Consider the following 14,359-nt stretch of genomic DNA (forward strand, 5'->3'; position numbering starts at 1 on the left):
TAGTAAATAAATATGAAATAAAGTTTTTTTTCTTACTATTTACCAAAAATTACTTTAACTCTAATCTTTACTATTTATAATAATAACTTTAACCCATTTTTACTATTTATTGCATATTTATTTATGAGTAAAAAAAAGAATGAGTTAAAAGTAATTTTTGGAGGTAAAAGTAGTAAAAAAAAAAAGAAAAGGTTACAAAGAGGAGGTTAAAAGAACTTTTGAATTTCTGAAATTGTGGCTAAGGCTTTGGCGGTTGGTTGTGGGGTTAATTGGTGGTGTGGAGTCGATTCTAATAAGAAAAAAAGGGAGAGAGAGAGAGAGAGAGGGGGGGGGGGGGGGAAAGGTAAAATTTGAAAATAAAAAATAGGGTTAAAGTAATTTTCGATAAATAATAAGAAAAAAAAGAACTTAATTGCATATTTATTTACCAATAAAAAAAGAAAGAGTTAAAAGTAATTTTTGAATGTAAAAAGTAAAAAAATAAAAAGTTAACACCTTCCATTAGCTCCATCCGTTAAAAATTGACGGAATTGGACGGCAGGGGTTTAATTGCTAACGGAATGCTAAGTTTAGGTGTTTTTTTGTTAATAGTGAAAGTCCAGGTGTTTTTTTGCAAGTTGTCAGAAAGTTCAGGGGCTTTTTTGAAATTTTCCCAGGAAAAAATGTAAGATATGTTTTGCTATTTGTTTGTAAGAATTGGAATGCTATTTATTTATCTTATTTTTTAGGTCGTTATGAAGTAAGCAAAAGTGAGAAACATGCTGGCCGAAAGGGAATTTTGTCTGAGTGATCAGGGAAAATTATAAAAGAAATTTAATTGAACAGTTTTAGTATTATGTGTTGTCTGTTTCGTTCATGATTAATTTAGTTACGCACTTGCAGAACTATAGGTCTGATTTCGTTGGTTTTAAGCTCATTTACTATAGTTGTGTAGAGGAATATGGAAAAGGCTTTGGTCATGGTCAATAGTAACAATTTCATTGGTTAAATTGGTCTTGATATATTCCATCGTGCCTTTAAATACATACATCAGACAATTGAAGCTTGCTAAAAAAGTGAGTTTCGAGCCATGATGATTTCTTGAATGCCGATATTCGAGCCGTGCCTTCAGGCACGGGCAAACCCTATTGATTTATACAGGAAGATTTTTTCTTAAATTAGGATCAAACAGATTTTTTTCTTACCCTTTTGTTTAGTTTACAAAAAAAAATGCAAAAACCAAAAAAATTGAAATTGATCAACTGATAAACAAAAATATTTCTTACCCTTTTGTTTAGTTTACGATCTGTCTTGCACTAATTTTATACATGAAATTTTATTATTTTCTATCTTCCCATAACAAAAGAGAGTTGGGATAGGAAAAGTTGGAGAAGATTTCTTGTTGCTTTGGAGAGTGAGAGAGAGTGCTAAGGTTTCAAAAATTAATTCCCTTTCTTATTTCAAAATCCGGCTCTTTTTTTGGCAATAAAATTTTATTGCTTTTTATATTTCCATAACAAAAGAGAGTTGAGATAGTAAAGTTAGAGAAGATTTTGTCTTGCTTCAGAGAGAGAGAGAGTGCTAAGGTTTCAAAAATTATTTCCTTTCTTATTTCAAAATTCGGGCTATTTTGTTAGCAATGAAATTTTATTGCTTTCTATCTTTCCATAACAAAAGAGAGTTGGAATATGAAAGGTTAGAGAAGATTCAAAATAGGATTTTCCAACCCTAGGACTCTTCTCAGCCGTAGGATTTACGAGGAATAAATTTGGGCTGTTAGATTTATGTACATAAAATTAAAATACTAAGTTGTTTTATTATATAGACTAGTGCTTACCCGTGCTTACGGCACTACGCACCCCAGTTAGAATTGCCCGTGCCTGAGGCACTTGCTAGCTAGTGGCTCAAATACTAAATCGATTCATTAATGTGTAGTATGTGATCCTCTTCTTAGTGGCAAAATGTGAATTACTCGTGTTTACGGCACTCCCCGACTAAACTTTTAAGCTAGCTACAAAAAATTATCAATTTGCATATAGGGTTTTGGAATTGGATGATTGATGGCATTTGTGCAATTACTACAAAAAATGTGGGCACTTACATTACATTTGCAAAATTCTTTGTCAATTCTTGGATCAAATGAATCTCAACTATTATTTCAATTTGTGTTTGTGTGGTTCTTACACCCTTGTATTGTATTTTATTAGATAGATATGGATGATTGAGAAGTTTTGTTTAGGTTCTAGACTAGAAGACAAGCTACACCAAGCAAATATGGGTAGTTGTTGGCAGCGAGATTTGGGCCCACCTACAATAAAACAAGAGAATACTCCTACAATAGGAGATTGACTCCTCCTAGATCCAAAAAGTCACGTCCAGGCAAAAATCATGCCGATGCCATTAAGAATATTGGGTTAGCGGCTGCGATAATATATATATATATATATATATATATATATATATATATATATATATATATATAAGAATTAAATCCAAAGCACTGTAACATTTGCATTTAATTGACATGGCCATTGCATTATCTCCTCTCCTTATGACGAATTGATCGAGAATCCTCCTGAATTTTGTCTGCCACCCAAAATTACGGCCGGCCCTATCAACCCCATACTACAGTCGTCGATCTGTTTGACATTTCCGGTGAGAGATGTGATCCCTCAACTATATTCAATAATGCTTAAATCTTGCTCAATCCCATCTATATCTATTTATCTATACTATATATTAAATTGGCCCCCTAAATTGAACCCTAGAACTCAATGCAATCATGAAATTTGTGTTCCCGGCACTCTCCTATAAAGAAATTCAATATACGAGCTCATGAAAAAATTGGGCCCTTTGCTTGGTTGGACTCTATTATTCCTTCCGTTCCAAAATGACTGACCTTTTTTGGGATTCCGTGCTATTTTCAAATGCTTATATCTTCGATTTATGAAGTTTTATGTGACTTTAAAAACTTTATTTAATAGAACTAATTATAATTTATCAAACAAGATCCATATTGCATATTTTTTAACATTTATACTGAAAGATATAAGTAATTGAAAATGACAGTTTTTCAAAAAGGTCAGTCATTTTGAAACGGAGGAAGTAATATAATTGTACCTTGATACACTACCTACTCGAATTGGGGGCCCTTTTATGCATGGGCTTAGGGTTGAGGGCCTGAAGCGGCTACTTCCACGGCCTCTCCCTTTATGGGCTTAAGTTTTAACACGATCTTTCGAAAAGAGCGGCTTGATCGAGAGGAGGTCGAAAATCCGGCCGGGGGAAATGGCTCTCACATTTGGACTTGGTTCTCTTCATATATGTGTGTGTGTCCAGCACTTGCACTTTATTTACTACTACTCCACTATTTTATTTTAAATATTGTTGTTAGTGTCCCCTGGTGTGAGACAAACCCGAGTAAATAATACTCCTAGTAAGGGAAAAAAAAAGAAAGAAAGAAAAGAAAAGAAAGAAAGTTGTATTATGAGAGGCCCTTGGTAGCTTAAGTGGGTCATAATAAAAATAGCAGGCCAGCCAGGCAGCCACGACCCAAAAAGAACCTGAAACTTCCAAGAAGGCTTCCAAAACAACAGTAGTACTGAAGTGATCAAACATTTGTTGGTTCATTTGCGCACTACCCTTTATGCTGCATGAAAGGCCGGGTATTTAATTTCATATAGTTTATATTTCTCTATCTGTTGATGATGTGATGTTTTCAAACCATATTCATCCCTCTTTTTTGTTTGCTTTTCATTCTTACCAACGAAATCCAATGAGTATTAGCCAGCAGCTTTTAAATGATACTAAAGCTAGCTCTAGAAGAAGCATCCTAGCCAGTAAGTGGTTAAGTAAAGTGACATCTCTAGTTCATCTCCTTTGGACTAATTAATGCAATTTAAATATATATATATATATATATATATATATATATATATATATATATATATATATATATATATATATATTTTATCCTTCTTTGAATACTAATGGACCATTCTCTTGATTTGGAAAAACCTCACGGTTCTAAACAGTTTCTTGACCTCTCCCACCTCAACAGATGCAACGACAAGTGTGATATTCCTAAGGGTTCACATGTCCGACAAGAAAGACCCATGATTAGTCCAGTCGACCAAGGTTTGATCCTTGAGGTCGGATCGCGATAAAGTATTTTTTGTGAATCTCCTAGTAACATGTCGGATAAGATAATTCTCATACTAATGTCAAATTTGGCATAACAAATTTATTTTGATTCATTTTGAACTTTTATTAGTTTTGTTTCCATTTTTTGAATTATTTATTCATTTCGATGAAAGAAAATATAAAAAGTAAACAACTTATGACAAAAACTTAAAACACTTCATTAAATAATAAACTGAATCTAAATTAGAAAAATTCATTAGATAATTTTTATCTCTTATCAACTTTTTCATAATTTGATATTCGTTAGAAAAATTTATAAGGACGAACTGAACAGTTTCGCCCCTACAAATCCAAAAGTAATACTTACCGATGTTCATTGGAGCTGATTTTTTACAGGACTCCATAAAATAATATTAAAAAATTTATGGATATTTTTCTAGATTTTTGTGGGACCCAAAATGAACCCAAAAGAGTTTTTCTTTGCGTGGTTCCCTATAAATCTTTCTTGCGATTAGGATTTCCAACTTTTTCATAATTTGATATTTTTCTACTTTTTGTCATCGCGGTGAATAAATAATCTTAAAAAAATCTGATGCAAACTGAAAAAAATGTTCACAACAGACAAAAAGAAGCCAAATTAAATAAGTCCGGCCAAATGCCCCCTAATTTTTTTCTATAATTCTGGTGTCCAGATATACCCAGGGTAACTTGCCCCCACTCAAACATCCAAAAAGTATTTTCGTAATATTATATGTTTAGTTTAATTATGAAAGATTTTTATATTTAGATTATATAATACAAACTTATATATATCTCAAAAATAAAGATATTGAAGTAATTTTATTCTTCAACTTTCGTTGTACGGTTCAATAATAAATATCGGTTTATAAACCGTTAGCCTGTTTGGGACTTTTATTTCTTGATTCTCTTTAGTTTTAACCGTTGTGGAGAAAAATTTAAAAGTAAAATCATAATAAGACCATCTTGAACATTTAAAAAATTGGTGAATTCAAATGTAAAACATACTCTAAAATTTTTGTCTAAGATTTCATGCCCATTTGTGGATACTTTTATACAAAAAAAAGTTAGTATTATACATTTTTGTAGATAATAATAATGCATGCATGTCTTAATAAAGAATTTAAACTATACCTTTTGATAATAACAACATTTAAAGGATGATGATGACATAGCCGCTTTCTTCGTTTTTTCTTAGTTGAGACAATTATTTCCCCAGTTGGCAGCTACGTATGAGTTATACGGAGTATACTACTACTAAAAAGGACACTAAGGCCCCACAAAAGGATTTTGGTCTCTAAAATACTGTAAAATAAAGCGATTTGCCGAAAAAGAATAAAAATAGTAAAAACGAAGGCCCCACAAAAAGCTAGTTTAGGTTTGGCTCCAAGACAATACCTAAGCCAACATGAGAGAGAGAGAGAGCGCAATCTCCAAGCACCTTCCTAGGAGAGCTGTTAATTGCCTCCCCCCCCGCGTCAGGAGTCTGACACCGGCCCAGCCGATTTTTTCATTTTACCCATGCGCTCTCTCTGTCTCTCTTTCCGTATTCTTTCACTCTTATTTTATTTTTTTGTAAAATTGCAAATGCTAATAACTTTTTTTCATCTATTTTTTTTAAAATAAATTATATATTTTTGAAATCTACTCAACGAAACCTATTAAACGAGCCTAATATCGATGATGAAATAATGTAAAACAAAAAAACTATATTTTTGTGGTAGTTTAAAATGTATAAAGAGTTTGAAAAATTAAGTGTTCCAAATTTCAATCCGTTTGAACCAGTGGAAAAGTTTTAGTTTTCTGATTATTTTATCCTAAATGGTCATAATTAAATTTTGAATATGGCGCTCTCGTTGATTAACCCTAAGAAAGTCGTAGAATCAAATATCTCTTGGGGTTAAAAAACGAGAGCCCTAGAGTCAAAATTTAATTATGACCATTTAGGATAAAATGATCAGAATAATAAAATATTTTCACATATTCAAACGGATTGAAATTTGGAACACTTAAATTTTTAATTATATTTTTTAATTTATAAACTGTCTGAAAATGTTGAAATCACATATTTTTTTAAATAAATTTTATATATTTGAAATCTACTCAACGAAATCTATCAAACAAGTCTAATATTGAACATGAAATATTAAATAATTTTTTTGGGCCCAATACATTATCTTTTTTTTTTTTGTCGTTCATTTTTTGAAACTTCTAGATTTGAGTTTTCAAATAAATTATGTATGTTGAATTCACTTAAATTTACTTTATATTTCTCTAAACAATCAATAATGCAAACTGAAATCGAAATTCATTTAATTATAATTAAGTATATAGAACCAATACATGAACATAAATAAATGCACAAATTTAGTCAATATTTTCGCCAAATTGTGGTTGTCGTCCCGGCGGATATATCTGCATCACTTCGTACCACAATTGGAGGCGTGTTTCATAAGGATGAGCCCATCCTTGTGCTTCATTTGATGCATTTGGCCTCCACCATATGATGATGGGTGGTATAGGGTAATGACGGTATAGGGAAACTTGCACGAAGTGATTGTCATTAACACGGCCAATAGTTATATGTGTGCGCGCTTCTAAGGGAACTGGATGGGAGCTCAACGGCAAGTGAGTGAAACAACTCGAAGCAATCATATCGAATGTATGTAGTACAACGTTGTACGTTGATGCGATGACAAGTCCCAATGATATAGAATCCATCCAATGATCCTCTGGTGCCGATGGCTGGAAGCAACGAAGTCTTTGTAGCACATAGGATACATAATTACGTTCTGGATAAACCTGATCGTACAGGACCCTATTTTGTTCAATCTCTTGGATAAGGTCCTGTCGTACTTGAGCCCATTCATCTTCAGAACCATAGAGTTGCGCGGCTATCGCCCTAAAGCCACAATGACCATCGGCTCGAACGTCAACACAGTGGGAAATATAACGCTGATATTGCTGAGGAAATTTCTGAACGAGGTGATCCCTCTTATTGCTCCCTTGTGATGTTGGCATACGTGAGGCTCGAGATTCTGAAGTGGATACTGTGAAGGAAGGTATACGACCTCTATTCTGCTCATCCCTGCTTGTAAGTCGACCCCTGTGTTCTGTGTTATATGCTGGAGGTCGAACTGTGCAACGAGATGGATCCACCATATCAAGAAACCTGTCTATCATAGACTCTCGATTGTCGGAATCCATTTCATTTAATCTTTCAATAAGTTGAGCTGCTCTGTCGGATCGTGCTCCCTCATCAGTATGCCTCTGGGCGTGCATGGACAACGTACTCCAGTGAGGGTGGATAGAGCTTAGCAGAATTGGCCTGTCCACAGAACGATAAAGTGCAATATCGTGAAAGCATGGCAATCCGTGTGTCCTTTTGATCTTACAAAAGCAAAGGCCGGCTTTGCTTTCAATGCGTTGTGCCTGCTTATGGATCAAGTTCATTGCCTGTAATGAAATGCGACCTCTGATTTCACTATAAATGCCTTCATGCAGATGTATGTGTCGTGGAATGTTGAGAGATTTTTGGAACGATCCCTGAATATCCCCGAATTGACTGGTCAACATCTTTTCTATTTTCTGAAAAGATGTTTGAAGCGAGGACATGGTATCTCCCAAGTATCGTTTGAGCCTCGCATGCGCAGACTCTGCCCTACAATTTAATAATACACTATGTTAAATAAGAAAGTTATATAAAGTATTTTTTAGTGCAGGATAGTAAATGTACAATGACTATAGAAAAGTTACCTTTGGCTTGAATTGCTCCCAAGGTGCATAAATTGGTTTATATATGCTGCAACAAATCGTTCTTTGTAAGGATCTAACCATGTGTCCCAAAGGTATTGCATGGCATTAGAGTATTGCTCAAACTTTTCGCACATGGCATTCCACCTCTGTTGCAAAGACATCGGTGTCGATGAATGAATAAGCAACTGTCATGCCTCGAAAAATTCGTCCCACCTCGTACCAAGCATAGGGCTGCACTTCTTTATTACACATTGATTTATGTGCCAAATACAAAGGATGTGTTGTGCGAAGGGAAAACATATTTCAATGGCGCCAAGAAGTGCCATATCCCTATCTGAAACAACCACTGATGGCAACGCTACCCCTTTTCCAACCATCCATCTCTTTAAAGTATCCAATGCCCATATCAGTCGTTCTTTTGTCTCATTATTCAAATATGCAAACATAAGAGAGTAAGTTTTCATTGTGGATGTGATACCCACAACTTCCAAGAGTAGAATCCGATACTCATTACTCTTGTATGTCGCATCAATAATCAACACGGATGAAAAATTGACAGATAGCTCTAGGCTTCTAGGATGAACCCAAAGAATATCTGTGATTTCGTTGGTGTGTTCATTTGTATGATAGTCGTAAATGTAATTTTTCTCCTTTAATTCATTCAAGACGTACCCAATAGGAGATAGACCCCCTAATTGCTCTTTCTTATATTGTGCATTCACATTGTAAATACTCCTGATTCCTGTACTAATTGATGAGTCTTGTTGTCTCAGGAAATTAAGAATTTCTCGAGGCGCGGTACTGCTAGACATGTCACGAACTAATTGCTGCTGGATTGGGGTTAACCTTGATGGGTACTCATGTCCCTCAAAACTTTCAACTGGTTCATGGTTATGAAAACCTTTAACAACCTTCAAACTCCACATGACACCGTCTGGAGGTTGTGGTACACCTCGCAGCTTAAATGGGCAATCACATTTTTTAGTTCCAGTAATCCTTTGCATTGAATGCCCTTCCGGTGGCGGTCTGTACAATCCTCCCCTTTCATAAATAAAAATGCATTTCGGCATCTTGTTGCCTTTTATACTAGCAGATTTACTTATAACAATCACAAAACCATTTTCCTTACCAACTCTTCGCACCCAATCTACCATGACAGCTCTAGTTTCAAATATCTATAACAAAAAAAATGAATACGTATAAACAAAACATTATGCAGCCGACTTTCAAAATAAGTAACAAATATGTATAATAACAACAAATACGTACTAACTAACCTGGTCAGTCGTAAATTCGGCTGTGTAATCTCGCCCAACGTAGGAGCTGCTCTCCCCACACGAAACGTCATTCATAACATTGTTTCCAACTGACCAACTATCCGAAAATGAAAAATTGCACTGATCCATAATGTTCTTCTATGAATTACAAAAATGAAATGAAAGTTGAGAAAATTTTAAGGATGTGGTGAATGAGAGTAAGTGTGAATATATAGGTCAAGACATACACAAGTAAATATACAGGCAACTGAATATATAGGCGCTTTTCAACCAATGGTGCAATTAATTTTTTCCAACTTCAGAAAGACTTTTCGACCAATGGTGCAATTAATTTTTTTCAACCTTCAAAAAGACTTTTCAACCAATGTCCAACAGTTGCAACTTTCAACCATGCGATTAACTTTTAACTGTTGCAACTTCCGACTTTCGACCGTTGCAATTAATTTGTTATTTTTTTATTTAATTAATAATATTTATACTCTGTATCTTTTTTCTTTTTTTTTTTATTTAAAATTATTTTAGTGTTCCGATTTTCAATCCGGTTCAATCGATGGAAAGATCTTGTTTTTTTTTCATTTTATCTTAAATGGTCATAATGAATTTTTGACCTTTTACAATCAAATATCTCTTAGGGCTTATCAACGAGAGTCCTAGAGTCAAAATTTAATTATGACTATTTAGGATAAAATGATCAGGAAACTAAAATCTTTCCACCGGTTCAAGCGGATTTAAATTTGGAACACTTAATTTTTTAACAATACTTTTTAATATATAAACTGTCTAAAATGTTAAAAAAATTAAGTGTTCCAAATTTCAATTTGTTTAAACCGGTGGAAAGATTTCAGTTTTCTGCTCATTTTATCCTAAATGGTCATAATTAAACTACGTAAAAACGGATTGAAATTTAGAACATATTTTTCAACCTCTTTAGATAGTTTAGACTACGTAAAAAATATAATTTTTTCGTTTTATATTATTTTACCATCAATATTAGGCTTGTTTGATAGATTTCGTTGAGTAGATTTCAAAAATATAAATTTATTAAAAAAATATGTGAAAAACAAATTATTAGTATTTAAATTTTTATAACAATTAAATCAAATATAAGAGAGTGTTGGGAGGGAGGGAGGGAGGGAGGGAGAGAGGGTAAAAGGGAAAGAGAGTGTTGGGAGGGAGGGAGGGAGGGAGAGAGGGTAAGAGGGAAAGGAGGGCCGTGTCAGTGGGGGGCCTGACACCGGGGGAGTGGGGATTAGTAGTTTGCCCTTCCAAAACATCAGAGAGAGAGAGAGAGAGAGAGCAATCTCCAAGCACCTTCCAAAACATCCATATCTAAAGTGTTAAATTTGCAAATATCCTACTGTACATAGCAGAATAGGTCATGCAGGATGTCATATGCCTTGTCGAGCTCGTCACGGTTTTTTTTCTGTCAACAAAAATTAATTTCTCTTAGTATCTTATTTTATTAAGGGGTCAACTGGGATCTCACCCTATGCCCTACCGTGGACCGGAATTCTGAATACTTTGACCAATATCAATTACGTACCTACCGGGTTAATCCTCAATTTATCTAACAGCCGCGCACCCCACCCTAGCTAGTAAATACGAGTAGTTTCTTCTAGTTAACCAATATACTCCTAATCTTTTGATAATAGATAGGAGTAATAGATATTCATTCCTCACCATCTCTTTAATTTGATCGGGAAAGAAAATTTAATTATTGGATTAAGCATTTAAAGGTATTCAAATGAGTAGATTTTTCGCATGATAACTTGGAAAAATTATTTTAAAATTAATGAACGATTTGAATCATTTGTGACTGATTTGTAAGCAATCCGTGCACAGACCTTTTGTGTGCAAAGCTTTATTGAATAAAAATAATATCAAAATAATCATGTATTTATAACATGAAAAAGAGAATTATTGGGGGTTTGAGTAGCGTGCAGTTTGTGCCTCTCTTATACCCCCATGCACATTGATAGGGTTTGATTCTTGTAATCACTCATTTCCCTCCCCAAGTCCTCCTAAGATTCAGGCTCCGTTCTTTTGAACTTAACTTAAATCTGAAAATGTTGTCATTATTTGAATTTTTTTTCGCATTTGTTAGTTTTGAGCTCTTTTTGCGCTAAAAAGTGGTTATTTCTCAAAATACTTGGGTAAAAGTGCCAAAATTTTATTTTTCCGATTCCTCTCGTTGAGACGAAGCAATACCTCAAAAAAGTTTGGCGCAAAAGTAATAAATGCGGAAAAAATTCAAATAAGGACAATTTTTAGATTTAAGTTAAATCTCAAGGAATGACAGAAAAAAGAAAAGGAAAAAAAAAAGAAAGAAAAGAGCTACATGTACACAAAAAGATCTCATGCTAGGAATTTCATTTCACTTCATTTTTTTCCCTTGGCAATTAACCCCCGAACATAAGGTTAATATCGGTGACGGTGAACGGGAAAATCTTGCGTGTGGGTGATTACCTACCGGATAAATCCTCAAGCCTTTAACTTGCCCAAAGTCCACGTCTTTATTTTTCAATCATCAAGTACGTATGTATGATTTCAGACTGGTAGGATTTAGACCAAAACATTTCTTCGTCATCTACCCAATTTCTTAATTGCCCTTAATTACTTGGAAAGATTCCCAACAATTGCCGGATTAAGAAAATTACTTAATTAATTCTTAGCCAGAAACAATTCAATTTATGCCCAAATCCCAATCCCCCCCTTCTTTCACAAAAAAAAAAAAAAAGGAGTATGTTTCTGTGTTGGTTTAAATCAATAAAGGCTTTAAGCTAAGGGAACAAACTCTTGTATACGTGTAACTTGTAACTTTGACTTGCCTCTTCCAGCCAGCTACGTGCGTACGTACGTCTCCTTCGCCCCTTCCAACCTCATGCATAACTCTATTTCCTTTCGTTCCATATTGCTTGTTCGGTACACGAGACTCAATTTTTTAACGATATATATATATATATATATATATATATATATATATATATATATATATATATATATATAGTCCCATTCTCTTAAGGATCATTTTAACTTAATAAAATAAGGACCTCTCTTTTCCGATCGAATTTCGATGATCCGAGCCGCTCAATATGTTCAGAATGTGATTTTAAGGGTACACGTTAGAAATCAGCCAAAAAAAAAAGATCGGGAAGGGCTTCATCCGAGCAGTTTTTGTTTATTTTTTATCAAACGGTTCAAATTAAAACTGCTCGGATGAAGACCTTTCCGGTCTTTTTTTTTGCCGATTCATCGCGGATACCCTTAAAATCACGTTCTGAACACATTGAGCGGCTTGGATCATCAAAATTCAAACGGAAAATGGGAGAAATGGAGAGGTCCTTATTTTAACTAAAATAAGAACAACCTTATTTGAAAATGACTGTATATACACACATATATATATATATATATATATATATATATATATATATATATATATATATATATATATATAGACACAGACACACAACCAACTAATGCACGTCTCCATCAAAACTTTCATTTGGTTTTGAACTTTTATGATCATTTACTCTCTATTTTTAAAACTACTTTTGATCGGTTTGTTAGAGTTAGATTGTTAAAATCTGCGCATCTTTTATATATTTTGATTTTTCAAAGAGGATAAATATTTTGGACATCCCAAAATAAAATAGAATGGTCAACGACGATTACAGAGGGTGTATCATCTATTGCAGTGTAATTAGTCTTGATTTTTTCACGAGTCTAAATAATGAAATATGTAGATCCAACAACACTGCATATAATTGTTTTTTGAAATTGTGTTCTAAAGTACTATTCCTATGTTTTTGTTTAAGAAAATGGTAAGAATGTAATTTACATCTCCAAAGCTTTATGAAAATGAGAAACTAGCCCTGTTCCGCATCAAATAATTACTTATCTTTTAAATTAAATGTGATGTATTATAAGAGAATGACATATCTCATAAAATGAGAAATAAATATTTCAAAAATAAGAACCTTAACGACGAGAGCTAAAATTTATCAATTTTACATCTCAGAAATAATGAGGTAGTAATGCTCACTCGACACAAATTCAGTTAGATTGAAATTTAACAAAATAATTATTCTATAACTAAAAACATTTACACAAATATGCTCACATGCACATTGAGGCCCACGCACACTATATCTCCGGTGTGTGGGGCCCCAGAAGATGTGAATGTGTGTGTAAAGTATTTTGTGTAAGTTTGTGATTCTATAATTATTGTTAACAAACACCGCAGTATTTTCTAGGGGTGGCAAATTGAACCCAGACCCATTAACAAACCCAGACCCATCAATTAGAAAATAGACCCAACCCAACCTATTTATTAGTTGGGTAAGAATGAGTTCAAACCCAGCTGACCCATTATTAGTTGGGTCATAATTGGGCATCAATTGGGTCAACTTAAATGACCCAATGGGCAATGAAAGTAACCCACCAAATTTCATCTCTTAATTGGTTTCTTTTCCAAACCCAAACCCATCAATTGGTCTCTCTCTCGCGCGCCCTTCCCCCCCCCCCCCCCCCAAAGCCCCAGGAGCCCCCCCCTCTCTCTCTCTCTCGCTCTCTCTCCCTCCCCCCCCCAAACAAAAAACCCAAACCCTCAGGAGCCCCCCCCCCCCCCCCCTCACTCTCTCCTCGGCAATGAAAGTAACCCACCAAATTTCATCTCTTAATTGATTTTTTTTCCAAACCCAAACCCAAACCCATCAATTGGTCTCTCTCTCGCGCGCCCTTCCCCCCCCCCCCCCCCCCAAGCTTCAGGAGCCCTCTCTCTCTCTCTCTCTCTCTCTCTCTCTCTCTCTCTCTCTCTCTCTCTCTCTCTCTCTCTCTCTCTCTCTCTCTCTCTCTCTCTATCTCTCTCTCTCTCTCTCCGCCCCCCCCCAAACAAAAATCCCAAACCCCCAGGAGGCCCCCCCCCCCCCCCCCCCCCCAAACAAAAATCCCAAACCCCCAGGAGGCCCCCCCCCCCCCCTCACTCTCTCCTCGGCCCCCCCCCCCCAAACCCCCAGTATCATGGCCTTCTTTCTCTTTTATTCAATTATTTTGTTCTAAATTACACGCGTTCAAAAATATTTTGAATGGTCCGAATTAAAAATCAATTGTGACCGGTAACAATTATTTTGACCAGTCAAAATTGAAAACACATCTCATCCATTAATTGCGCGAATGGACCCGTG

At 34.9% G+C, this 14,359-nt stretch overlaps 2 protein-coding genes across 2 annotated transcripts; both read right to left on the reverse strand.

The window, feature by feature from the left end:
* Positions 1-6,507: 6,507 nt before the first annotated feature.
* LOC131303041 (uncharacterized) lies at positions 6,508-8,057 on the reverse strand. The gene is made up of 2 exons (XM_058329833.1): positions 7,897-8,057; positions 6,508-7,801 (listed from the first exon to the last, which is right to left on the reverse strand). The coding sequence occupies exons 1-2, from the start codon at positions 8,055-8,057 to the stop codon at positions 6,508-6,510; spliced, it is 1,455 nt and encodes a 484-aa protein (XP_058185816.1).
* Positions 8,058-8,084: 27 nt separating this feature from the next.
* LOC131303042 (protein FAR1-RELATED SEQUENCE 5-like) lies at positions 8,085-9,248 on the reverse strand. The gene is made up of 3 exons (XM_058329834.1): positions 9,174-9,248; positions 8,379-9,071; positions 8,085-8,318 (listed from the first exon to the last, which is right to left on the reverse strand). The coding sequence occupies exons 1-3, from the start codon at positions 9,246-9,248 to the stop codon at positions 8,085-8,087; spliced, it is 1,002 nt and encodes a 333-aa protein (XP_058185817.1).
* Positions 9,249-14,359: the final 5,111 nt, after the last annotated feature.

Source organism: Rhododendron vialii, chromosome 10a (genome assembly GCF_030253575.1).
Source record: "Rhododendron vialii isolate Sample 1 chromosome 10a, ASM3025357v1".
In the NCBI taxonomy this organism is placed as follows: Eukaryota; Viridiplantae; Streptophyta; class Magnoliopsida; order Ericales; family Ericaceae; genus Rhododendron; species Rhododendron vialii.

Excerpts from the sequence above, each read along its gene's own strand:
- LOC131303041 (XM_058329833.1), bottom strand. The coding sequence starts at position 8,057 with ATGTCTTTGCAACAGAGGTGGAATGCCATGTGCGAAAAGTTTGAGCAA. Across the intron at positions 7,802-7,896 it reads GGGAGCAATTCAAGCCAAAG|GGCAGAGTCTGCGCATGCGA; the intron begins GTAACTTTTCTA and ends ATTAAATTGTAG.
- LOC131303042 (XM_058329834.1), bottom strand. The coding sequence starts at position 9,248 with ATGAATGACGTTTCGTGTGGGGAGAGCAGCTCCTACGTTGGGCGAGAT. Across the intron at positions 9,072-9,173 it reads CCGAATTTACGACTGACCAG|ATATTTGAAACTAGAGCTGT; the intron begins GTTAGTTAGTAC and ends TTTTTGTTATAG. Across the intron at positions 8,319-8,378 it reads GGATTCTACTCTTGGAAGTT|ACAAAAGAACGACTGATATG; the intron begins GTGGGTATCACA and ends TTGAATAATGAG.